Source organism: Bactrocera latifrons, unplaced genomic scaffold, assembly GCF_001853355.1.
Source record: "Bactrocera latifrons isolate USDA-ARS-PBARC rearing strain unplaced genomic scaffold, ASM185335v1 scaffold_166, whole genome shotgun sequence".
In the NCBI taxonomy this organism is placed as follows: domain Eukaryota; kingdom Metazoa; phylum Arthropoda; class Insecta; order Diptera; family Tephritidae; genus Bactrocera; species Bactrocera latifrons.
The window spans coordinates 175,726-203,448 of record NW_017535141.1 but is presented as its reverse complement, the minus strand read 5'-3'; the positions used below and the strand labels follow the sequence as shown (position 1 = coordinate 203,448).

General features: G+C 35.5%; 1 protein-coding gene across 1 annotated transcript in view; it reads left to right on the top strand.

The window, feature by feature from the left end:
- LOC108966610 (homeobox protein homothorax) overlaps window positions 1-27,723 on the top strand; it is a gene marked incomplete in the record, with an annotated part of 311,261 nt that overhangs the window by 216,938 nt on the left and 66,600 nt on the right. Inside the window, 1 exon segment of the mRNA XM_018929605.1 lies at window positions 20,469-20,564. Within this exon segment, the coding sequence (XP_018785150.1) occupies window positions 20,469-20,564 (96 nt within the window).

The following is a 27,723-nucleotide window of genomic DNA, read 5'->3' as shown; positions in this document are numbered from 1 at the left end:
ACGACGAGTTGCGATGAGCGGAGATGACTTTCGTACGGATGAGTTGAGATGAAATGAAATGAGACGAGATGGCGAGCAACCACAAGCACTGCCACGGCGACAGCTGCAAGCGTTAGCTACCTAAAAAGCTGCAACACAGCAAAAGTTTGTCTTTTCATTCYGTTGCGGAGCGGTTGCGGTATGWACGGTGAGCGGTAAGCGGYATGCACAGGATATTGGTAGCGTTGCTGGTGTGTTTGTATCGCCCAACTTAGCAGCGAGGATACCAACGGCATCATACACACACATACWTTGGTATATGCATGCCTGACGATGAAATTTAATGGGGTGCTTTGATGCGATTGGTTTTCATATAACGCAGGCGCTTAAAATCATCGAATCATTCAAAAGAAAAGTGTGCAGCGAAGGCAGCAAAATGAGCACACACACACACAGCACACATAAATACACGCTAAGGCAAACAACAACGATATATAGTCTAGGAAAAATTGTATGCGAAGGCAAGTTGGCAAAAATAACTTGTATACACAAGTAGGTGAAGCATAAAAGAAATGAGGGAATAACGAAAGTAGACGAAGACAAGGCGGCATAAGTGACTTGGTAGGCGACMGCGTTCGCTTTGTTAGTATGTATGGAAGTGCGGGTGTGTGTTAGATAAAAAAATAACCTTACAAACGGCACAACTACACTAAGTCTGGTGGCAAAAAATTCGCAACAGGACAGCCAACTGGCATTAGCCAGCAGCAAAAGCATTAAATTGAGTAGGAAAAATAATAATTTCTTTTTCTTCGCTTGTATTTTTGCTTTTCCCAATGCTTTGTCGATTTTTTCGCTTTAGAATTTTCCGTTACTACGGCTTGGAGGCGTTAAGATGACGTTTATATGCATTGATRTGTATGTGTATGTGCGTGTAGGCGCTTCCTCGCTGCATGTCATACAACTACAAGTGAGCTTGTTAAAAGACGCTGTGTGTGGGTGGTTGGATTTTGCAGCACAAAGCGTAGCACAAACAGCAGCCAATGCGTAGAGCGACAGCTGCCACAAAGGAGCACACAAACACACAAATACMCGCGCGTGCACATACATAAGCGGAAGTGGTATAAATGGAAATTGTATGACGAAGTAGAGTGTATGTGTGTTTATACATTTTAAAGTTAACGGTTRCTGGCACAAAAGCTTTTCTTCATTWCGCWTCAWTGCCAATGTTGTTGTTTGTTATTTGCTGTATATTGTTTTATTTTTAATTTTTATCATTATTTTTTGTTAGTTTTCATGTATTTACTATCTTGGTACCGGGTNTGTTGTTGTTTGTTATTTGCTGTATATTGTTTTATTTTTAATTTTTATCATTATTTTTTGTTAGTTTTCATGTATTTACTATCTTGGTACCGGGTTGTATATAATATTTATGTGCATGTGCAAGTACTAGCTATTTTGTTGGCTAAAGGTTTTCTGAATATTTTTGTTTTTTGTGTGTCATGCTGCGACAAAGTGCAGAAATTGGCAGAAAAAGAAACTTGAAAACAATTTTTTGTAATAAAAAACTATTTTGCATAAGAATATTTCAGCGCAGATTAAATTATTTCGGAAAACCGATTTGAAATACGCTGAAAGGTAGACCCACTTGATTTAAGAGCCAATAGTAAGCAATAGCGAGTTATTACAGGTSCTGACTTTATGACTTCAAATAATATTTTAGCAGCTTTGAAGCTCAAAAATGTTAACTTAAGTACTAAGTTCAACAAAAAACGATTTCAAGAAAATTATTATGAAAAATATTAAAGAAAGTATRAAAAAAATGTATAAGTTTGTGTAACTTAACAGAAAAATTAGAAAAAACCAAATCTTTCCTACCACAAAATTCGTTGACACATGTACATGTGTATACATATACATAAGATAGTATGCAACAAGTTTTCAATGCTGTCGACAAGGAAATTGAGCCGCTGCCGATGACTTAGCCGTTTTTTGCAACATATATGATTCGAAGACAGAATTATTGCTCTCTTAAAGAGTTTACATAAAAAGCGCTAATAAAAAAAAAACAAATATTTTGAGCGATACCAGGGCGTATAAGCAACGAAAATGCACATAAAAGCAGAAAAGGAGCCACACACAATTTTAAAGTATTTAAGTGAAATATATTTATAGTAGGAGCATATATTAATATGTTTTTACCTCAATCAGCTGTTACTAGCAATTTTTACAAAAAAYAAAWAATAAAAATTGTAGCGTGCTTTAAGGCGCAAATGTAAAATTTTGCAGGAAGCGCGCTCAATTTTGGTGTTAGTACATTAAATACAAATAAACCTACAACAAAGCATGAAGAAGSTTGTTAAAAGTGCACACTCATGCTTGGTAGCCATTTTTGCTATACATTATTAAATAGATTTGAGCTACCCCTACATAATTTGAGCGTTTATCGATTTTYATTACAAGAAAACATTTAAAATTCGTAGCAAAAATAATATTTACTTGCTTTTAAAGCAAAGCATTAAACTTCACATCAAGGCACTGTAATACGCCTTGAAAATCAAAGAACCTGCCCTTACACAAGAGTGCGCTGCAATTAGTCGCTCCAGTGTAGCCGCAAATAAAATTTTAAATCTCATGCAAGCACAATTTCAATGTACTGGCTTGAAAGCCAAGCCTATTTTCAGCGTTACTGCCAAGTATGTGTCGCTTTCGGCCTATTTTCTTTGCTTTTTACACAGCATACAAAATCTTCTTCTAGGCCATGGGCAATTTTCATGTCTGCCATTTTTTTTTTTTTTTTCTTTTTAATAATTTCTTCATTCGGTGTCTGTGTACATGTGCGTGTGAGTGTTTTGGTCATTTTTCATTTGCCATAGCAGACACAAAGCAAAAATCTGGCAAAGATGCATGAAGAAACATGTGCCACGGATTGTAGTGGCTCTGTGAAAAAACAAGCCTACCAGCAGGCACTCTTTACATACATTTTTAATTATGACTTCAAAAATCAGGACAATTTGTCTGGTGACTGTATATAAATGATTATTTTTTATTCATGTTTCTGTTGTCTTTGCTTATATGAAATTGTCTGCACGACTGGAAGTGGCGGTTACGAGTGGACGAGCAGACTTTTAGGCGCATGCTGTATTTGTTTGTTCAATTATATGGCCTACGCCTGGGGCAGTGCAGACATATGTATTGATTATTTTTTAAGCTAAAGTAAAGTGTACAATTTAAAGCCATGAAGTAATGTTTTCGAAAGAGCACACGGCTTTTAGGGGTTTCTTAAAGTGGAGCGCGCTATTTTAATTTTTTTTAAATCAATATTTTTTTATTCTTCTTCCTCTCAAGTAGATATTATCAYTCTAGTTCAAATCTTAATATGTAATATTGCTCATATTAAAATATGTAAAAATCTTAAAATTAAAATATATATATATATGTTTTGCGCCTGAAAGTATACTTTAGGCATCTTTCATGCAAGTTAACCATTCGTGACATAATTTTTCCGTTTCGGGTCGCTTTCGTTATTGATTTTTCATGCAATTTCAACACAAATTCGCCGCCACTTCTATCTACGCTTTAACTCCTTTAACTGTACGCTTGAAAATACAATTTTTTCAATGTACGCAATGTATGCCCCAGAGAGTTTCTTAATAAAAAATCACTTATACGAAACATTTACCATAGTTTAGCGTTGTTTTTTCATCACATGTTTGTTTATCTGTTACTTTTTTGTGCGTTGATAAGCCGAAAAAACAAACACTTGCCTTGTGTTTTGCTACATTTTGAATTAATTTGCTTTTATTGCGCCTAAAAGTGTGCTAGCGTTGCGTTGCCATAGCTGTGAGTCGCACAAAACGTCAATATTTGCCGGTGTTCTGTCTGCCCTTCCACTTTATGTGCCACACATGTGAAGGTGGACGATTTTATTTTGGCTACATATGTGTGTGTTTATTGAAAGCCGCCATGTACGTGTGTGTTCACTTTATGGCACTTTCGTTCCAGTAACACGACACTCACATGTACATACACGCCTGTAAGTGCTTGCGCCTTGAGCGTCACGCTCACACACTATACACCAATAAAACAACACTAAAAATAGCAACAAAAGCAATGCAAAGCTGAATTCAAATACGCACACATACACGCAAACACACCTACAATCGAGTGGTAACAGTTTTTGATGGCTTCTATGGCTTTTATGGCGGCTCCATTGACTACATGTCTGTCTGTCTGTCTGGCTGTTAGGACGCGCTCCCCGCTGACACCCCCATCGCACTTACAACTGCATTCACAACGCGGTTGGCTGCTCAGCGTTGCYCTCCAACGTTAAATGCGCCAAATTTGTATGCCCAAACAAAGAGAATCATAACAACAAAAGAAATAAAAAAGTAGTAAAAGCCACATAGAAACGCTACTAAAAAGCATTGGCAGGCCAAGCAAGTAGCAAGCAGCGAGTCAATGCAGAATGYCTACGGTGAGAAGCGTGGAGGCAGTGGAGAGCGCGAGCGGTGACAGCAGCGGCGGAGGCAGCGGAAGCAGCCAACCAGCTGAGCAGGCTCGGCGGCSTACGAGCGAGTGCACAATGGAAAACCAGTGTCAAGGTTAACGACCAATGAATTTATTTTGCTTGAATAAATTTTACGATAATGAGGAAATTGTCGTTGTCGTTTTGGGGGTTTTTAATGTTAATGTTATTCCACACTACGTATTCCTTATTTAACTTCCTACTTACAAACACACACACACACACACACAAATTAAGGATGTTTCGATTGCTGGCACGCATACCAGCACAAGTAGTTTGCAGGTTACAATAAATGTCTTGCTGCATAAAGTCGTCGCTTCGTTGTGTGTAAGCAAGCAAAAGTSGCAGCGCCTGTATGTATGCYACAATTTGTGTAAACGACATGTGCAGCCAGTGAAAGCGTGCAGCAACAGCAATACGGCCARCACACGAACGCGAGACACCACAACGCAGCCATGACAGTAAAGCAAACACATTAATTTAACTTGGCTCGCTTTTCRTTTTTAATTTTATTTATATTGTTATGATAATAACTAGCATACATACGCATACATATATTTGTATACGTTTGTGTTGGCGACTGAACTTTGCATTGTTTGCATACACTCACGTTTATGTTAGTGGCGTTTACAAATGTGCTTACGACTCTTGTGTGTGCTTGGTTGGGCGCCAGTGTCTGCGCCGSCGCATGCGGTTGACCCACCAACACAGCAACCAGCGCCAACACATACGCCTTTATAAACCCATTCAATGCTAAATATCTGTGCACATACTCACTTACTATTTGTTGTTCTTGTCGCGTATATGTGTATGCATGTGTTTTGTATTGTTTTCATTTAATTTATCATTGAGTGCGCGTGTGTATGTGTTTGTGTGCATGGGTGAAAGTTCTTTGACTCTTCAATCGATAGTGTGCTGGCGCTCCGCACGTTGAGGTGTGCAACGCAAGTACAATAAATTATGAGGCACAATTTTAAATTACAAAATAAAAGTGAAAAAGCAGACGAACASAATGAAAGTGTAAATGCCGCTTGTGTATGGCATAGTTTTAGGCGTGAAGGCTTTGTTTTTGGTTACCAACTCAAGAGAGCAGTAGAAAATGTTTAAYTACCTGGAAGTTTAAGCTTTTTGGGTTAAACTTTTAAGGAAAAACTGTAAAAGATTATAAATTTAATTCAAATTAACAAAAAGACGCATAAGTCCAAATAGCAAAAATACTAAAATAGGTAAAAAATTATTAAAGTRAATTATAAAGATAAAAAAATTCATAATACTGTAGCATCGAACCAATAATACCGCTAACAGTTGCTATTCTACAGCATAAAATGGTATAAAAAATTCTTGTTTTATGTCATCAGTCACTTTGTATGTGAGCTATGTGCTATAWTGGTCTGATCGAAACTGTTTTTTCAGAGATTGTACCGTTGCCTTAAATAATAATACACGAAAAAGTTCGTGAAGCTAACTCATCAGATAAAAAAATTTTCCATACAGCGACTGGATTTTGATAGATCAGTTTGTATGGCAGTTATATGCAACAGTGTTCCAATTTGACCCATTTCTTTGGAGATTGTATTGTTGTCTTTTTCAATAATCTGTGACAAATTTCCTGAACATATCTCGTTAAATAAAAAAATTTTCTATACAAGGACTTTGTCCGCTTTCGACAGATGAGCAGCTTTTTGTGCAAAAAAGGTCGTGAGCACATTTGCATAGCGATATCTCAAAARCTGGGCGAATTGTTCGCACATATACTTGCAGCATGATTTTCGGCACATAATATGCATGTAACAATAAAGATTTTAAACCCCCTGTAAATTGTCGACCTAGCTAGCTTATGAGAGAGTTCGGCAACAATGCATCCTAAACTTAAAACTTCATATTGTCACCTAAAATGCAAAACAACGTTACATAGGAAATTAAAATCGTTGTCAGATATAATAACCAATAGATAACCAATAAAACCTCTAATATTTCTCTCTCTCTCTCTCTAATAATTCAATATGAGTGTATGATAACCAAAATACAACCAGTATATAACCAAACACATAAATTTTGTTTCGATATTAGTGGTTTCTATAATACCGTTTTTCGTTAGCCTGTAAACTTATGAAAAGTGATRTTAGGTTATTTTGCACTTTAGGTATCGATATGTACTCTAAAGCATTATTGGAATTTTGAAYACTTAATTTATTCGGCATTGAGTACAGAATTGAATTCAAAAACACACACAGATCTCAAAAGTTATACCCAAACATATTAATTTCCTGAAACATTGTGTAGACCGCAGCGCAATGCCAACAGATTCGCACAGACCACAGATTAAACCCGAACTTTACGAAACAACAAACACAAATTCGCAAACAAAATCAAAATTTTGTTTCGTAGCGCTGACCAACGCTACGGCGTAGCTAAACCGCTGCTTTAGCGGTCAGATGGGCGAGTAGTATGTTTGTGTGTGAGCACAACATACGGCTAACTGTAACAATCACTCTGTCAATCAGGCCGTGAAAGGGTGGCTGGACTGGGTGGGTAGTGAGGCCTGTCTGCAATCGAGTGCCGCGTCGCACACTCCATTTCACGTAACATTAAATCTGTGATTTATTAGGGTCACGTGACCGTCAAACGAACGAAACGCAAGCCGGCGCAGACGAGTGGACAAATGCATAAATGAGTGAGACGAGTGCCTATACATATATGAGACGCTGTAAAAGGTGGCATTTTAGGCGTCAACAACGACGTCACAGAGGCAACGTGACGCGGTCGCTTTGCAATCTAACATTGAAATGAAAAAGACAGGCGAAACTGATATTTGCAAGAACTAGAAGCGCATATGGAGTATTTTGCTTTTTTACTGCAATAAAAAAATAAATTCAATAGTCAGACGTTGCTATTGTGACCAAAGCCAAAAATGTACTTCAACGCTAACCGCGTCGGCGGCTAATTTGGTAACCACCCAAAATGTATGCRACTGCCGTGCAACAGYGTTGGCTGTATAAATACGGTAGTTGGTAAACATCATTTCGCCGTTTGTTTGCTTATTTTGGTTATTTGGTTGTTCGACTATTTGATTATTTACTCGCCGGTTTAGTCAGCGGAGTGTAAGCGCTCCATTTCGCTAGTTGCTTTCATAATAGCGCGGTGCAGATAGTAAGTCCATTGCGTGTTGATAMAATATCAGCTAAATGCAAGTRTATAAATATGTATATATATACTGAAATTCACCGAAATATATGCTGGTATGCCATAATGGATGGCAATGCAATGTTTGCTTAGTGAACACTAAGTAACTTTATTAACAAGTGGCAAAAAAAACAATATTTCCATTAAGATAAGCGCGCATAAAAATCGATATTTTAATTAATGAATAACGTAGCTTGGAAAAATGGCGACACAAGTTGTTAAAAGTTATGTAAAACAAATTTTTGTATGCTTCCTTGAAGTTAACAATGAATTATATCATGCTTTTCTGTTAAAAAGCATTTCAGGAATGTTTAACATGAATCAGGTTGTGTCTTTAGCACAAAAATATCAAATTGTCGTAAGTGTTGGCACTCATAATGTCAAGATCAGCTGTTTTGCTTTTTTTGTGCTTGAAATATAGATATTTTAAACACGGGTGCCAATAAAAATGTATTTTTTGAGTGAACAATGAATACAAATAAACATAAAATTATCGAAATATTAACAACAAATTAAATATTTGGTATTACTCATTAAAAACTATTTTCGGAAGAAGCAGCAAACTCTCTAGCAAGACGTCATTCACAAGAAAGCTAGAAAATTTGAAAGTATTAGCTTTTTTTATGTATATGTAATGCGTTCACAGAAAATATTTTTTGTAAAAACAAATTAGTGATATAATAAATTAATTACAGATTTTTCTTGGAGTTGYTTGTAAGTTCCAAAAAAKGTATATTAAAAGCTTTAAAAAGCAAAAAAAAAATATTTTTAAAAACTTATCTAACAATTCGGTGAACATTTTATTAAATATAACATAAAATTTAGATAAAATGTAATTATAAATTATATTATTTCAGTTAAAAATGGATAGAAAATGTTATAATAAATTTTCTATGCAAAATTCTGTGAAAAAATAATTAAATAGTAAAGGCATATATTTTTTTGTGCTGGAAACATATGAACGAATATAAAGAAACTCTTTTAAAAAATTAATTAATTAATTTAGTTATAATTTTAAAATAATACATTTTAATTATTTAATTAATTTGCCCTTGCAAGAAAAACATATATATGTACACGAAAATTCCTTCTGTAGGAATGCCGGAAATTGCAATTCTTAGTAAAAATTTCTTAGTCAGTCGAAATATAAGAGAGAGCGCAGCAGAGCAGTCATATGTCAACGACAACTCCTTGGTGCTTATTTCTGATGCTGCTGGCCTTTCCGCTGACCCTGCAGTCTTCCTGGCTCTTCAGTGTCACTGTCTTTGCTGTTGTTTGCGAATTTCATTTCAATACATTTTTATTTCTCACTTTATTGGGTTAATTTTTCTGAGAGATCGCTTCTTAACGCTTATAAAAGTCTGTTGAAAGTGTTGAAAAAAAATCGTAAAATAAAAAATACAAAAAAAAAAAAAAAAAATGGACACAAAAATTACGACCGCCAGTTGTAGTTGATCTCTGCACGATCTGTGATCGTCATGTGTTGTTATCCTCTCTTATACACATCTAGATGTGTATAAGAGACAGGTCTGTTGAAAGTGTTGAAAAAAAATCGTAAAATAAAAAATACAAAAACAAAAAAAAAAAATGGACACAAAAATTACGACCGCCAGTTGTAGTTGATCTCTGCACGATCTGTGATCGTCATGTGTTGTTATCCGTCCGAASGCGCTTGTAAAATGATATGCGCAAGCCACAAAATGTACACGCTGCTGCAAGAAATGAGAAAGAAATAAAAAAAAAAAACAAAAAAAAAGACAAGATGTGAACAAGAAAAAAAGCATTGTAAAAGATATGTAAACCAACGCTTGGGATTCGCTCAAAAATTTGATACGAAAAGTGTGCAAAAGTTGCTGATTTTAAGTAATGAGCTGACTTTTGCTTTAACTTTGTAATATTGCTTTCAACATATTTSATTATTGTTGTTTTTGCTTTGATTTTGTGATGCAGCTACTTTGGGTGAGGGCAGCTTTGTGGCATGTGTGATAGAGATATACGATTAAATATATACTGAMATAAAATATATAGAAACATTTTGCGATTTTAAGCACAAAATTTGAGGAATTAATATTTTGAATACCCAATTATTGCCTATAGACCGATCTCAATGGAATATTGCGACACTCGCTTACAAATTCAGCGCGCCATTGTCAGCAAAATATTTCAGTGTACAATTTTTATTACACTCAAAGTAAACTACCGTTAACTATCTAATAAAACGCGAACTCTTATCAACTAATTTGCACAAACAAACAACAAAAATGAAGAAAACGCTCACACTAAAAGCATATCATATAATGCAGAATATTTCCGTATGAATACGGTTATTTTTTGCATTTTGTTGTTGTTTCACTTTACTGAGTGCTTTTAGTGTTGTTAATTATTGTATTTTTTTGTTGTAATTACCATTGTGATAACAGCACGCTACGCTTCACACGCTGCGACAAATCGCTTTTACCGGCCATAGTGCGGGAGCATAGCATACAAGCGGACATTTTCTAAAGCAGCAAAAACTTGACTGAAAAAAATAGAGTAAAATGAAGTAAAATAAAATAGAGTGAGAAAAATGCACAAGGCAACCACGCTGCTGTTTAGATAAAATTGTATTTCGAAAGTGACAGTTGAAATGATTTATCACCATCGCCCGGCCGCATGTTCCAGCAAACAGTCGCGCTAGGGCTAGGTATGTGTGCACAACAATAATAGCAACAGCAATAACACCCCACGCGCTAGCAACATTCCAGACGACACTTTGCCAATGCGCGCATGTTTCTGTGTGTGTGTGAGTGTGCGCATTTGTTGTAATGTTGGCATTGACAGTCGTGGTAGTCATCAGCGTTGTCACAGCCGCTTCAGCTATCTCTACACAATATATATACAGTTATGTGTACTATCTGAAAGCGCCGTCCGTTCGCACGTCGGACCATTTGCCTAACTGACTAACTGGAAATGTAACTGTCCGTTCGCGCGTTCCTCCATTTGTCCGTCGCGTYGTCGTTGCATACTTCTATCGTTTGCTATTGCCATTAGTGTACGCGCTTACGCGAACAACACAAACAACAACGATAGCAAACACCCGCCATAATGCGTTCTGCATGCTCGTGCGCTTTTCTATATGTGTATATATGTAGGTATGTGTGTGTGCAAGTTATCCATTAAAGCATAACCCCGCTTGGTCGCCACCGCTTCAAATTCGCTCCCATATCCATGCTCCCCATGGCCGCTTGGCTGTTTCGTAAACGTTGTTGCTGCTGCTGCTGCTGYTATGCTCCATGGCTGTTGTTGCTGTCATCAAACTTTTTAGCGCAAGTGTTCTTCGACTTGACGCACTAGCGGCGCACAGTGTCTCAACGACGCGCGGCGGCTRCTGCCAAGCATTTGTGGAATTTTGTTCTATGCGCGCCGCACTGAGGAAAAATTTAAATTACTTTTTTCTTGTTGTTACTGTTTGCTGGAGTTCCATACAGCCCACTGACGTTGCAGCAAGTCGCAAACGTACGCAACAATAACAACAACCACGGCAGTGTAAAATATCAAGGAAAATCAACCAGCGCGACAACGGCAGCCACATTTTTCCAATTTTCTATTTGAGTGCAGGGTTCACTTTATGCCGCGTTTTTTTCTGCTATTTCTCGCACACATACAAAAACATAAACACATGTACATACATACATATATGCGCGTTTAATGCTTACTTATGCGCGTGCAAACATTGTGGCAGCTTTTGTTGCAAACGCTTTTATGTATATATATATCATACATGCGGCTATGTGTGTGTGTGTGCGAATTCCTAACTCGTGTTGGAAATTAAATTTTCAATTCTAAAAGCTAATTTACAAAAGCTGCAAAAGTTGCCCCAMCACAGACACACAAACACTCATTTTGTCATATTTGTTCTTTTTTCCATTTTTTTTTTTTCAACTTTATTACTGCAGCTTTGCGTATTCGTTGTTTTTGTTGTACGCTGCTATTCTACAATGCGGTGAAATGATTTACGAGCGTTGAAAAATTCATATCAAAATACAATGAAAACAAAAACCTGCAACTCGCACCAAAATTAAACGGCAGCTACAACAAAARCTGTTAAACAACAACAAAAAATCGAACGAAAAAAGTATAAAAGTAAACTTCGAATACAAAAATGTTTYATTATAAAACTGTAAAGCTTACGTGTGCAAACACTCACCCAAATRCGTTCTAACTAAAAGCAAGTTGTTTGCTCAGTAAAGTTTATTATATTTTCATTACTCTGATTTGTGGCATAGAATACAATATTTTAGATGATAGCACTCACAATACACATATATACATATGCATGYAYTATATTTGCTTAGGCTACYTGTTTTACGTTTTAATTTCGTTTTAGTTGCTTTGATTTCATTACCGTTTCACTGCCGGAAATTGTTGCTATMTGCTCTCTTAACAATTTCAGGCGGCAATTAAAACTTTCATTTGTTGTATTTTGTTACTGAGAGCAGAAATTGTATATTTTTGATTTTGGAATTTAGATTCTTTTGTTTATGCATAGATGTAAGTCCAGATATCGTGTATATTGAGTGTATATTGAATGAAAAGGAAATTTAAATTAAAACAAAATTTATTTCGTGTAAATATTGTTTTTTTTTTTTAATAATTTAGGTGAATTTATATTTCAAATGTCTTTTCTGAATGTGYCCGATTTATTTTTTGGTAATTTTCTTTTGTAAAAATATTACTTGAATATTGATTTAACCATTTTTGAATACTTCACACAACTTAGAGAGTAATTTCTATCGTTCTATCCTAGTAGAGCTTCTTAGGTTTCTATTCCATCACTTCCACCTTAAATTTGTTTTTTTTTTTTTTGTTTGAGTACTTAAAGTATTAATTTTTGGCCCAGAGATATAATATGGCGACTATTTTTGCTTTATTAGAATTCCTTATAACAACTGGCTAGCTCTTTATTCCCGACACTCTCACTTTAAACCAAGAGCTATTCCTATTTGAACCCTGAATAAGGTATGATAAGTTTGCCACGAAATTTGTAACATCCAAAAGGAAACTTCGGATACTCTATAAAGTATATATGTATATAATTGAATAACATGATGAGTTGGGACGATCAGTCTGTCGTTAAAAATTAAATTTTTATGAAAAACTTTTGCTTTTGACACGATATATTCTCGATTTTTAGACCGATTTAATATCAAGTCAACGTAAAAATATCTTATAAATTTTTTATATCGAACTACTTTAGCATATAGCTGTCATACAAACTGACCGATCAAAATCAATATTTTGCATATACATTCATGCTATAAGAAATGTATCTGTGAATATAAATAAACTTTTCTAACTGTACAGGAAATGTTATCCGATAGTCAATTCAATATTTATCCAATTATGGTCTTCTCTAACTCCTATGGTTCCACTTTTGTAAATTTTTCCAGGTTTTTATTCCACTTTAGTGTTAAATTACAAAAAACAGGTATTCATTTATACCCCAAATTACAATATACTCCAATAGCTTGCAATGTGCTTATATCATGTCGTTTCGTAAGCACCCCGTTAGTTAAGATTTGACTTCCAATGTTTTTTGTTTTATTTTTTATCACGTTCTGATAGATTTTTTTTATATGTATTAACTTAAGGTAAAGATGGTGGAGAAAAATAAAATTTTATTCTTACGAAGAAATTCCACTTTGTACATAAATCGATATTTTAAACTTCAGTGTACATAGATACATATATATTGTATAATAATAGTTATTAAAACCAAATTTTTTTTCTCAAAAAAATTAACTTTTGTTCGAGCGAAAAATTTATAATTATAAGCAATARGCACAATATTCGAGAAAATAAAATATTTAAATTTTTGAAAATTAAATAAACTTTTGAAAATTAAATTTGTTAGAACAAAAAGTGAACACTTATAAGTAAAATGGTTACAATTCGAGCAGGAAGCCTCTTAAAAGGGTACAAACAATTGATTACAATCAAAATCAAGTTTACACAATTACGATTCTCAACGCTATGCTTTTCGGATGAAATTTTGTAACTTATAACTTTATGAGACTATAAGAATCCCCTAACTATGTTCAAAGTGTCTAATCTTGCTTGTTTTCGTCAAAAGCAGAAATTTTTATGAGCTGCAGCTTTAAAAACTATTAATTAAAATTTTTGTTTTAAAAACATGAACTTTGTAGAACAAAATTTTCATTATCATTAATTTTTTGAATTAAATTTTGAAAAACCATTAAAATTTATAATTTTGGTTTCAAAACAACGAGTTTTATAAAACAAAATTCGTATTGATATTCAACTTTAGTGTTCAGCTGTGTAAACGAAGAGCTCATACAAGATCCATATCGTAATGTAAGCCTTAAGATATGTAGTAAACTAAACAAAATTATTTGGTTTTTAATTCAGAAAAATAGCTCACATATACATATTGCTACTATTGGTAGATTAAAATAATAATAAAAATAAGTTCATAAAAAATATTCATTACTTTAAATTAATAGCTTAATTTTATATATTTAACCGGGTTGCTATTCAAACTATTACAAAAAATCTTCAACAATTTAAAACAAAAAACATAATTTTTGCGACGGCAAAAGCAGGGAGCTGCCATCACACAAAATACCGAAAATCAGGCATATAGCGAATTCAGTTGAAAAATTATTTAATTAAAAAGTCGAAAAGCAAGAATACATTAAAAATAAAAAGCTGATACTTTGTTCAATATGACAACAAAAAATATTGATATTTCTTATACCAMGCTTCAGTCACCATTTTTAATATTTTATGAAACCATAAGAACATTCTATTGAAAAATTGGCTAGTCTAAATTTTAAAAATTATTCTAAGACTAAAATTTGTTGATTTTCTCATATACATATAAACTACACAATTACTCGGCTAAAGGTATACAGCGAAGAGCATTGTGCCTAAAATGGMAACAACCACGACCAAAAGAGTTGAATGAAATTAAGAACATACTATACTCTCTTTGCCGCAGGCACACAACAATTGTCAAACGACGGTCAAAGGAATTAAATGCAAGAGCACTAACTCAGCTGCAACAATGATGAAAAAACGAAATTTAATGAAATTATTGACATTATTACTTAATACTAACTAATTTGGCATAAAATTTATGAAATGTGTGCAACAAGAATAATATTGTCAGCTCTTATTTATGAGTTGTATTTCGCAGATACATTTTTTGGTCGCTTACTACGCTGCAGATAAATTCGCTGTAATCGCTGTATTCGCTGCAAAAGCAAATTGAACTTACGATATTACTTGCGCTAAGTGAGAGAATTTACGATATGTGACTAAGTGCTGGCACTCAAAACTGTTTGCGCGTGTGTTCCTTTGAGTGAGTGAGCATAAGAATGATAGAGGGGAAATTTCGCGGCACTCAAATGTGTGTGAGCTATGCAAGCGCAAAACCGAAGTGTTGTAAGGGAGCGCTGCACGCTCTCRAAGCGACAAAAACAAACTCGCTGCGACACACAACAATTAATTCGCCGTGCGCTCTTTCTCGCTCTGTCCGGAAAATGAATATTTTTGCTGATGTACAAATGAATGAATTGTTAAATGACACTCTATCAACGCCACCTTCGTGCTACTACCGCCAACAATAACAAGAAAAAAACAACAACACGAATATTACTATCACACCACCCAGATATGGCGTATGCGCTCCAAAGCCCTGCCCAACGGTGCGCGGCAGTAGCGCGGTGGCATTTAGCCATGTGCTGAAGTCGTCGCCATTTCAGCGACGCGCTGGCTGACTTTAGCGTGCGCCATACAGAGCGATCGTTCAAAATGCGACGGCCACAAACGTAGAATCATTAAAGAAATTATAAAGATTTATGTGCGAAAAAAGTCTGCGAGCAGAGATTGTTGCTATTGCCACAMTTTTTATTGCTATTATATTTGTTGTTGTACCAACGCACATTCACACACACTATTATTAACACTTACACGCACAGTAGACACCGTTGAAGTCTATTAATTTTTCCAAAATTTTTATTACACTTTTGTGACGGCAGCGCGTTTGTGTCTTGGGTAATGATTTCAGCTGCCACAGACACGCTCACTAAGTCATTTAGGCGCGCATTGTGCGACATTCAGTGCGTCATTCAGTGGGTTAGTTAGACTAGCTAACAGCTACTTACTTATTGTTGTGGCATAAAAAATAAAATAAAATAATGAAAAATGCACGCAGCTGCCAAGCTAAGCGCGAATTGTAGCGCGGCACTCAAATACATACATACATACATACATACATATATCCATAATTATATACATAGAAAGTTGGTCGCATTAGGCGCAATGGAAACCACAGCGGCGCGTCGGCGGCAACGCATCAAGTGTCACAATTTGTTGATTTTTTATGATTTTTATGTTGATTTTATGTGTGCGCGTTGGCAACAGGAAGCCGCTAACAAAAGCAATGTGTACTAATAATACAATAAAATAATAAAATATGTGGCATACAATTTTGGTGCGTTCTTTTGTAAGTTAGCGTTAGTGTGTGTGTGTGATTGTTGGGGTGGTAAAATTTTTGGCGGACGCAATTACAAATTTTTATGCGTTCACAGGTTGATTTTTATAGGCACATGTACACACACACTCGCGCATATTTCATGGTAAATTTGCTATCAGTCCGCATTGTTTCACCTTTGACTATATAAATACAAATAAACTGTGATTTTGCGATTTGGTTTTATGTCTTTTGTTTTCTTGACGCTTTAATAGATTTTTTGTAGCTTAATTAAATGCTCTGGGGGCTTACAGAAATGCGCGTAATTGTTTTTGAAGCTAAATTTTATGTCTTCAGACATAAATGTGCTGGTTTTATAGTCAAAACATGTCCAAATGTATAACTGCGTGTGGAGTAATTGGCTGTATTTATTAGTTCTAATTGGGTTTTTGAGAATATTAGCATTTATTAAAATGTATACTAGTTGGAAACATTTTTAATATTTATATACTATTTATATATATTTATTTAAAGCGTATATAAAAAKGTATGAAAAATTAAAAAAAACTATTTGAAACATTTTTTATAAACTCTAATTACTTAAAAATCTCCCATGAAATGATAAAATTAAAAAATATTTTTTTAGAACAATATTTTTTTTTGAGAGATTTTAATGCTTTTATGCGCTATAAATTTTAATTAAACAAATTAAAGCTTAAAAATGTGTGTAAATGCTTTCAAATTTATTTTTAATTAAAGAATTAAAAAGTTTTATTATAATTTTTTTTAGTTAAGTGCTTAAAATACAACAATTTATCAACTTCTCGGTCTTTTAAAAAAAGTTTTACTCTCTAAAAAATGTTTAATTGATTTAATGTGGTACATTTGTTATTAAAATWTTAATTTCTTTCAAAAATTATTGACCAAAAAATTAGATTGACTAATTTATGCTTTAAAAAGCGTGTAAAATTAAAACGTTTTGTATCAACAATTCTTCTTGAGACTCAACAAAAACTTCGTTTTGGAAAAATTGCTTATGTTTTCTTTTTTTCGAATAATTATATTTAAAAAACTTTAAAAAACGAATTTATGCTATAAAAAGCGTTTAAAAGCAGTAAATTTTGTGTCAATGTTTCCTCTAGAGACACAAGAAAAATTTCTCATTTGGAAAAAAAAAGCTTGATTTTCCTTTATTTCGAATTATAATAATTTAAAAATTTTTTAAAGTGATTTTATTTTCCAAACTATATGTTCAATATACCCTAAWTTATTACTATTATGGTGTCTTCAAGGCTTTTTGCATAAAAAGATTGATTTGTTAAATCAAAGGTTACGCCAATCAACTAGCAATGAACGAGAAGCTCGAAGACAAAATTCAGCGCACTAGTGCTGAAATTCTTGCCGATTTCGAAAATTGGCGTGMACGGGTGCAAATATGCAAAGTTAACCATTGTGGCCATTTGGCCGACATTTTGTTCAAATTATAGATGACCGAATTGAACAGAATTTAGTGTTTTGTTTCATTTTAAAAGTCATTTATAAAAGCAAGTCTATTGTTAAGAGCTTTGGCTTTGTAGAATTAAAAAAAAAAAACTTTTTCAAACCTCCCAAATGTTTTCGTTTGGCCTTTTATAAGGCGGCTTTCTCTCGTTCTTATAAAAAGTTGTTCAGGCTCTAAGCCCTTTAACACCAACGTTAAACTAATTTTACAACACTTTAAAGTAAAATAAAAACTTGCGCCTTGCAGTGCTAACAACTATCCACACCCGCTCACGTATTGCATATTCGTAAAGTCTATACATAAATAAACACCCCACAAAAATGTCCTTAAAACGCATTACGCCCAAGAAAATTGGCCATTAAGACGCGCTATGCCGGCTCGACTGCAGCAAGTTAGGGCGACAAAGTCGTGCCAGGAGAAAAAAAAAAACTTTAAAGAATGAGTAGCACCGCACTCGCTTGCAAATTAAACAAAGGTGCGACCATAATTCGAAAATTGCCGCAAAAAATGTGCGCCGGAAATGCAAATCTCCACCACCGACGGCTTTTCGCCAAGGCGCGCCGTTGTGCTGAGGAAATTGCCGTGATATGACATTAAATTTTTCCACCGCAACTTCAATTTAAATTTCATTTATTTTTTGCTTTGTTGAGTTTTAAGAACACATGAAATTCGAAACTCAATTTTTTTTCGCGCTCACTATCAGCAACGTCGCGCTGTTGTTGTTTATATTACGCTTTGAGTTTTCCATTGTCTTTATGGCAATTGCAGCTAATAAAGTAAATTATTATTAGCGCTTCATTGCCTGGCATGGCTTTATTCGGCTGACGCCTGACTGCCTGCTTGCCGCAAGTAGTGTGTACATTTCTTACGCGATGGCAACAATTTTGCTGATTACATTCTTTTCGTTTTCACTTTTTTATGGAGTTGTTTTTTTTTTTTTTTTTTTTTTTGTTGCTACCGCTGCTCTATGACACCTTAACCGCGGTAGTGACTATAACATTGACAAAAATTGCATATTACGACAGTTAGCTGGGCGTAACGCGGGGAGGGCGGTGTGGTAAGGGTCTCGTGAGGTGCGTGAGGGTAGTATTTACAGGGTGGCGGCATGCAAAATGTTGGCAAATGTTTGAATGGTTCAAATGGTTCATTTTGAAAAGTTAATGGAAATATGAATTTTTATTAATGTCTTCTTGTTAGTCAACTGGGAATTGTTTGGACAGAAAAATGTTAACTTTTTGCGCTTTAGTGCATTTGAAATGCCATCACAAGCGTTTTAATGCATTACAAAGTATACTTAAAATTAGCTTTATTAATAAAGATTTATTTTGTGCTTATGCAAATGTTTCTCAGTTTACTGAGACTTTTCGGGAGCATAGCTTTTTAAGTTTAGTATTAAAACGGAAAAGTAGTGATACCATAAAAATAATTACATTGGTGGTTTAAAATATAAAATAAAATGGGAAAATTGGAATTTTTAACAAAATATTTTTTTTTTTACATATTTAAGTCACAGTTTAATATCTGGTATTTTAAAGTTGAATAATTTTAGCCACTTAGTGCTTCTAAGTAACTTTTGTGCTTTAAAAAATATAAAATAAAATAAATTAAGTAAAAAAAAAAAAAAAAAAAAAAAAAAAAAAAAAAATATTAAAAGAATTTTTAAAAACTCTAATTACTGAAAAATCACACATGAAAAAAGAAATATTTTTCTTAGAAAATTTCAACTGTCTAAAACTACCAAAACTCTCAGACTAAATTTTAACAGAAAACTTGAATATTYTTTTCAAAGAACTATTTTCAAATTGAAATTCCTAAATCCATAAAAAGTTGTTTTCCTTGAATTAATGAAAAAATTAAATTTAATTTCCTTTGAAAATAACAAAAAAATTTTAAATTTCCTTGAAACCTTCAACTGTCGAAAAACAAATAAAAATCACTCACTGATATCAAAACCTTGTCACATATTGATGACAGCCACTGTTACTAAGTGCTCTATAAGCCTCTTCACACAAATATTTTATTTACATATATGTATATTCCATATCTCACCGACCATATTTACGATAAATAGTTATATATTAATAAATATATAAAGAAATATTACAGTTCCAAATCGCTCAAAGCCTTGCCTTAAGCCCCAAATAACACCTTGTAAATCTATGAGCTTTTGAGAAGCATCGAAAATTTCTACAAGCGCAGGTAGGGCAAACCCTGTTGAAAAGAAAATAGTTTTGCCACCAATAAAATATATTTATTTGGAAAAAAGACACATGTCGTAAGGGTATTGAAAGCAYTAAGTGTACGTATGTACTAGTATATACTTCTTTATACTTATATACATACATACATACATAGATAGCTAGCAGCAAATATCAAATAGGCGTAAGGTGATATGTTAAGTCCGCTGGTTTAATGCTAAGTTGACAAGTGTAACAAATATGTTTTATTTCTTAGAAGATTTCCGTCAATTTAATACAAAGAATTTTATTATTGAAGATATGAGGCTTTATTAATATATTTTGTGTATACATATATGCATATGTGCTGGTATATATATAACACAATACATATATAAAAGGCTTAACAATTGTTAAACATGGGTTGCTGCAACTTTTTTTCCGGCTTACTGTACATTTCTTTTTTTCTGATTCTATATGACTTATTTTCATTTTTGCTSTTTTCGAAATTTATTTTCTTTGCAATATAAGTGTTTTATTTCATTAATTAAAAAATGTGCCGTTATTTTTACAATTTGTACTTGACTTTTGCTAATAAGCGGCTTTTCTATTCATAAAAACTTTCAGGTCGATGGTGTCGAAGAGAATGGTCATCACCTGCCGATGCTAGAAATGCAGATCCCTCAAGGCGATTATACTCCTCAGTCTTCCTCGGCAGTCCTGGTGAGTAATAAAAATTAAATATATATATGGATATTACATGATAAAATGTGGTATATTGTGAACATTGAGAGACATGGCTTCTCACACTAAGTCATGACTTTGAGCTTTATGCACTTTTCTTCACTAACGGTGACAAGAATGGAACTTGCCTGGGTATTGGAAWCAATTTTCAATATTGAAGAACTCATTTCTTTAAAATCTTATTTAAGCTCCAAGTTAACTGATTTTTAATTTAGTAGAGCYAGGGAGCTTGTCAGAAGTATCTACTACTTAAAAATATTCAAAATAGTATGGAAATCAACATTCTTAAAGCCTTAGCTTAAACAGCAAATAATTTTAAATGTTTTGAACATACACCTTGAATACAAAATTTTCGATACATCTCGAAAAAACGAGAGAAAAATCATTAAAATAATACCAACGATAATATGCAAGCTACTCATCGGAAAATGCGCTCAAAAGCCAATGCTAGCTTTGAAATTAYACAAAAATTGAAAATTACACAAACTCTTTTTTTGAGTTGATGAGCTGAGGACTTAGCAAAACAGACAAGTAAAGCAAATGTAACAAACAAAAACGAGAAAAAAACGAAAGCAAAATTGACCTGATGTAAAATTTACTAGCGTAACGGTAGAGGACAACTAGAAGAAAGGGTACGCAGCTTAGATTGAAAGCTTTSTTTCTACATACGTAGATAAGCAGGACGTTGAAGGAGAAGTGATTAATTTGCGGTAGAAACCAGATAWCGCAGGGAGTTAGAATTTCTGATGYAAAGCAGCAAAAACATGCAGTAGATGATGCATTCGGAAAATCCGGGTATTGGCTGCAGATTTTCATGCACACAAACCTACTTTGTATTGACGGCAAAGGCACCCTTAATTTGAATGCGTAGAGCACGGAAACAGGCGCTATATTGAATCGTACGTATAGGAGGTATTAAGCAAAAAAACAAAAAAAAAACAACAAAAAAAAAAAAAACGGCAGAAAGCTTCAAAGCAATGAACGAAGAATGCAACGGCAATTGAATGCCGTTGATATAAGAACCACATTCACTGCTGCCACGAACCGTAGCCATATAGCCACTGACAACGCTAACCAATGCTGATGCTGATACCGATGCCGATGCTGAGGATAATGATGAAGTCGGTAGACCAGTCAGACAGTCAGCTAAGCGAGCCTCGGGCTATGGCAAGCCATTCAAAGGCACACTAATCCAGCTATAGTGTACCGGCTGCTGCCGCATGCCACATACCACATACATATTACATGTATGTCTACTACAGAATGTTAACGCATCATCTTGCAGGCTTTGCAGAACCCAAAGAACAAAAGCACAAAACAAGTTGGATGGAGTTAGTAGTAGGAGAAGGAAGTGCGCTGACGCTAACGTCGGTAGTGAGGCTGCTGCTGCTGCTATTGAGACTATGCGGTGCATTTGCTGTTATTACTGGGGATGCTGGTGGTTACGGGTTTAACCGTGGCAGCAGCTGAAGCAGCGGAAAATGAGCTTCTCAAACTCATTTGTGGTATGCATGTCGTAGACGTTGTAGAACAGTTGATAGAACATGCCTGGCGTCCCAGCTGCCGCATTGCCAACTCACCGGCTTCAATAGTCTCGCATGCCACTGCATTGTTGTTGGCTGACTGGCTGGTTGGTTGGCGCGAAATGGCTGCCACACAACTTACGCGCATGTRKAGTAAGCGTATGTATGCAAGTAGTTGGTATGTGGTGGCAGCGCCAGTTGCCACATGTGGTCGACATGTAACTGAGTTAGTACGAAAGTAAGTAGTAGATACATCAACTTGCCGGCGAATAGCGCAGGCATAGACATGGTTTTGAACGATGCTCGATGGATGGCTAGTTGCCTAGCAAGGCGCTCGAAGATAGTGGCGAACGGACTTGGAAGAAATGTGGTGGGGCAGTGTAGGTGGTGTAGCTCCCGCAACAACAAGCAACGGTGTGTCGTCTATGASAGTTTGTAGTTATCTAGCAGCAAGTATGTATATATGTATGTGTGTGGCAAGTGCGTGCACAATTGTGGGTAATGAAGGTTGGCGCATGAGCGCTTAAGCGGAATGCTAGGRATTGATGGCGGTTAAGGCGGCTATCGCCGAGAGCCAACAGCAGCAGGTTAGCAGGCGGAAATTGCATTGTTGAATGATATTTACGCGTCGCATAACGCAAAAGTTGAGGCCGGAAAAAGTGGCAGCGGCAGCGGTGGGGCAGCAACGACTCACGCAAGTACCCAAGCACTTAGGCGCCCAAACAATATGTGCAAAAAGTGTTTGTTATGAAGAAGAGTGAAAGGACTAGAGCTGTGTAAGGCAAGGTAGAAACATTCTCACACATTTATTTGTTTTTGTATGTACGTGTCTTGCAACGCAACTCCGCGGTCTATATTATTTTSCATTGTGCGCCATCATACTTTGCATTCTTCGAGTTGTAGAGCAAAGTAGTCCTCGGTAATGCCCGTGTTTATTTATTTATCGATAGTTCSTCTGACCCTTCCGTAAAGTTTTGAGTTGCAGCTTTAGAATTAAAATTATTTCCTACAAATAGGCGTTTGTAAATCCTTTTTTTCGCTTTAAAAGTAGCACTTTGGCCGCCGATCAGCGCTGAGACTAATTTTACTGGACAACTTGATCAGGTTTGTTAGTTAGAACTAGCRGCTCGGAGTTGATTATTTTTGAGTGAGTGCCTTCAATTCTGGTCTTTACTGCCTTAATGTAACCGTAAAAGGACTTTACTTAGATTTTTTGCTATTTTATTCGTTGATGTTGTCTTGTTTGTATGTTTATGTATATTTTTATTTAGTTGTCACATCAACTAGCTTAGGTATTCGGTCTTTTTGGCGCTCAGTTTTAGGTGCACAGTTTTTGAGATGYCTKCATGAAAATTTGCACACGTCCTTTTCTTCCCAAGAAGTTTCTTGGTTGACGAAACTGTCGATATCCGTCGACTATAGCATATAGCTGCCATACAAACCGATCGATCAAACTCAAGTCCTTGTATGAAGTACTTTTCCATTTGACGAGATATCTTCATGAAATTTGGCGTGGGTTATTGTCTAAGGCAATGATTTAATTTTCTTTCTTAAATTATGAAGATTGGACTAATATAGCATATAGCTGCCATATAAGCTGTCCGATCAAATTTATTAATTTTTATTTCTGAAGGGTATTCTATCTGCTTTGCAAGTTTTCATTTTTTCTCTGTTTATACAAAAATCAATATTCCCGAAATAGTTTSATTGCTGAAAACCCCCAAAACAACAATAATCCCCCTTATTTGTAGATCAAAGGTACCCATCACAAATATATCTCAACGTCAATAWCAAGTAATTTGCTTAGATCATCTTACCTAATGCATTACACTTACTGTTGTTGCATTTTATGCGCATTGCCGCTCTTAGCCAATTCGTTAAACTCAATTTGCAAATCATTTTTCCATAGAAAGCCAATTCAAGCGCAACCACAAACAGTCTGCCGCGTCTTCACACAACGATCATGCGCAACATTCGTTTGAGCCGCGCTTTAAAAGACCATGCTGCAACATAMAAAGTAATGAGAGCTCAGGCGAAGGTCTGTGCTCAATAYGAAGCGTAAAAGGCTAAAAAGTTAAAGCAAGATATAGCAAAAACAAAAATTAGAAATAGAACCAATCAAGAAATGCGAAACGCTTAAGAATTCCAGACTTTTGTGCGCSATATGGAAATTTGCGGCACTTMACCGTCATTTGCGTATGCTTAGTTGTTKYGTTTATTTATTTATTTTTTAGTGCTCTCTTGTTTGGTTTTTTGTTAGCTGAACCCAAGTTTGTTAGTAAAGCTTTGCTTTGAGTGCCAAATTCAGCTAAAGGAAACAAAAGTTGGTTGTTGATGACCTTGGTGCGGCAGTAACAGCCAAAATAAGTAAGCAAAGGCTGCCATAACAACAATAGTAATGATTTTCTTTGAAATACATGCTTAATTTCTTTTCRGCTCATTGGCTTCATTTTTGGTTGTTGCATGTACTTCCATATAGTGTTTATGTCAAAGGCATTGCTACAGGGCTTGAGCGCATGTCTCCTAGTAAATTGGTCTCAATATACAATAGCATAACAGTGCTTTGTGGCGCGCTAAAGGCACTAACTCAATTGCTTTGACTCGTGAGCCAGCGGTCAATTATTTCGATTGCAGCACAGTATCAACACGCTGTCATCATTTCTAGAGCGCTCAGCTCAACAGCCATCCTTRTACCGAAGATCTATCGTTTTATATCGCCGACAGCCTGTCTATCGTCTTTGCCATCCGTCTGCGGAACTTGTTTAATCTACATTTGCTGTCTTCAAACGATCACTTTACCGCTACATTTCTCAAATGCGYTGTCTTCACGAACACGTGTTGTTGTGTTTTTATTCTTTTGTGGATCTCCTTGCGGCGTCACTGCCATTCGATCTCGATYGATTTTCGAACGTGGTGTAATAACRYTAAATTGTTGCTGATTATCCTTTTGGCGGTTCCGTACAATCCATCGATACAACGATCTCGCTGTCTGTCCCACAACTACCAACACCACCGCTTACATTGCTTTAGCCAAAGCCGCCATTAGGTTGCAGAATACGAAGAAWAGAATGTAATGCCTTTTACCGTTCTTACGCGATTTTTCGCGCAAAATCTTTATATTACACTCCCCACGCCCGCGTTCGATCTGCTTTTCGTTCGTTAGCTTTATACATTGTCAGCCAAGCAGTCAAGCAGCTCGTTTGCATATTGAAAGTAACCCAGCCGCAGCGAATATGCGGCGCGGTCGACCTGGGCGCAGGCGCTTTTGCACTCGTAGTGGTGGCATGCCACAAGCAAGCGATCTCCATTGTGCGCGTTTGCCTTGCCACTATAAGCACATATACAATTTTTTAAATTTTGTTGCTGCTTGCCACTTTTGCCAAGTCATTTGCTGCTTCATCGCTGTGCCGCGTATAAGAAAAATGGCGTTACGGCTGCTGGCGCGCAAAGAAAGATGCAAAAGTACCAGCAAATTTTGCCTGCCACATACATACATATCTATGTATATGGACGGTAAGCATCAGTTGGTACCGCTGCATGCTGCATGCCACTTGCATGTAGAACTATTTTGCATACCATACGGTCGGGTTGCTTGTGCACCACACCACTGTTATTGTTGCAATTCGGCATTGCGCTTTAGTGGTTTTCTATTTTTTACACTTTTCGCAACTATTTTTTCTGCCTTTCGTGCACTTTGGCTTGAATATTATTGAAATCAAGCAAAAATCAAAGCACTTCTGCCGCCTGCGCTGACATGCTGTTACACAAGGCAAGCCAAACATACATGCCAGCAAGTGTGTGGATGTGTGGAGCTGTATGGAGTAAGCACAAAGGTGACTATACTTATGTATAATTGTATGTTTGTTTGTGAACGGCACTTATCAGCGCACGTTGCGATTGTGTTTAGCGAATCACTTACAGCGCAAATCTCAATGCGATTGCTTTGAGAATGCAAAATCAGCAATACATACATATGTACATACAACCGTTGTATGAATGCTTGTAAGTATGTTGCTACAAATAGGCAGTTGCCGCACACACATGCCGACAATAGCAAAGCATTTAAACTTGTACTTAGAGATGCAAAGCGTTGCGCGCGCGTGTGCCGCTTCAGTGATCAGTCTCAACAGCATCAAACAAAGCGGCAAAGTCGCTGGATTTCCACCATTCACACATATGCGCACACATACACACAACGATTTTACTGATATTCTAAGCTTTGCTAGCATTTTTTACAATTTTTTATTTATGTTTTTTGTTTTTTTTTTTTTGTTTGCAGCGCTTATATTTGCATCGTCATTCATGTTTTCCATGTTGTTGTTATAGTGTCGAAATGAAACGCTTCACTTGAGCGTTCTTCCAGCGCTTTGTCGGCATTTCGCCGCCATGGCAGCACACAAAAAATCACAAATATGCCGATAAATGCTTGCATATATAGTTTAGCTTRTTAAGTAAGACAAAAGTCTGCATTGAAAATATATAGCTCTGTTTGTTGTTGTGTATGCGCTGCGAAATTGATTGACGCCGCTGTACGCAATGTTAACACTCTCAAAGCTGTCAAGACATTCCAATAGGCGCTTTTGTGCCAAAGAAAAGCGCTTTTTATGCACGAAAAGTGGTGAAAGCCGCTTAATTAACGGAGCCYACCGCGCGTCGCGCCAGTCTTTATGTGCGCGCGCGGAAATACGCTTTTCGCTGCGCGCCACTGTATTGCAATAAATTCGAATTAATTTAAATTTAAAGCAATTTCTTGCTCTTAGTATATATTTACAATTGCAATTTATTCCATTGTCTCCATTGAAATGTGTTTTGCTTGTCTGCCGCCCACTTGCTGTGTGCTGAAATGTTAAATGGCAAGATTTTTGGCATTTCCTACCACGATGGCCTGCAAATTAGCCGCACACACGTCCATAAGCATGTTTATTGTGCGCTAACATGTGTAGTGTGGTGTGTGTTTTGCTTTATTTTCGCGAAATTTCAATATCACAAAGCGTTTTGCACTTGTTGGTGTGCTGGCAATGCAACAGTGAACGCCAACGGCCATCATTTCCGTTCTGTAATGAGTTTTTGAATTCCTTAACCTGGCCCGAGTTGAACAAAGAATTGCAAGCTTTCAAAAGTTGTGTTCGCTTTGTGATTCAGAACGAATTTGAATTGCTTAAAATAAAAAATAAAAAAAAATATAAAAATAATAATAAGAAAAAAATAAAATAAAAAGGAATAAATTAAAAAGACAAAAATATAAAAAAAATTAAAATTTAATTTAAAACTAAGTGTCTGTATTTTAACAGTTTTGCAACAAATTTTATTTGTATATGTGCAAGTGTATTGAAGTAAGTAAAKTATTGTAAAACATAAAACGGTTTCGCATTTCAAGTCAATATTAGTCATTTGAGACAAGATTAATGTCGTGTAATTAAGTTGCACATACACAGAGTGAAGATGCTAGAGATAAGAAAGAAGCACAGACAGCGATAAGTATGTTTAAGTAGTAGAAAGAACGATGAAGCCAAAGGAATTTTGATTTGGGAAAGTTTAAGAGGTAAAAGATTTAAACAAAAGTTTCAATTGAATTTATTTAGTATTTTCTTTTTAAATTTTTTAATCAATTTAAA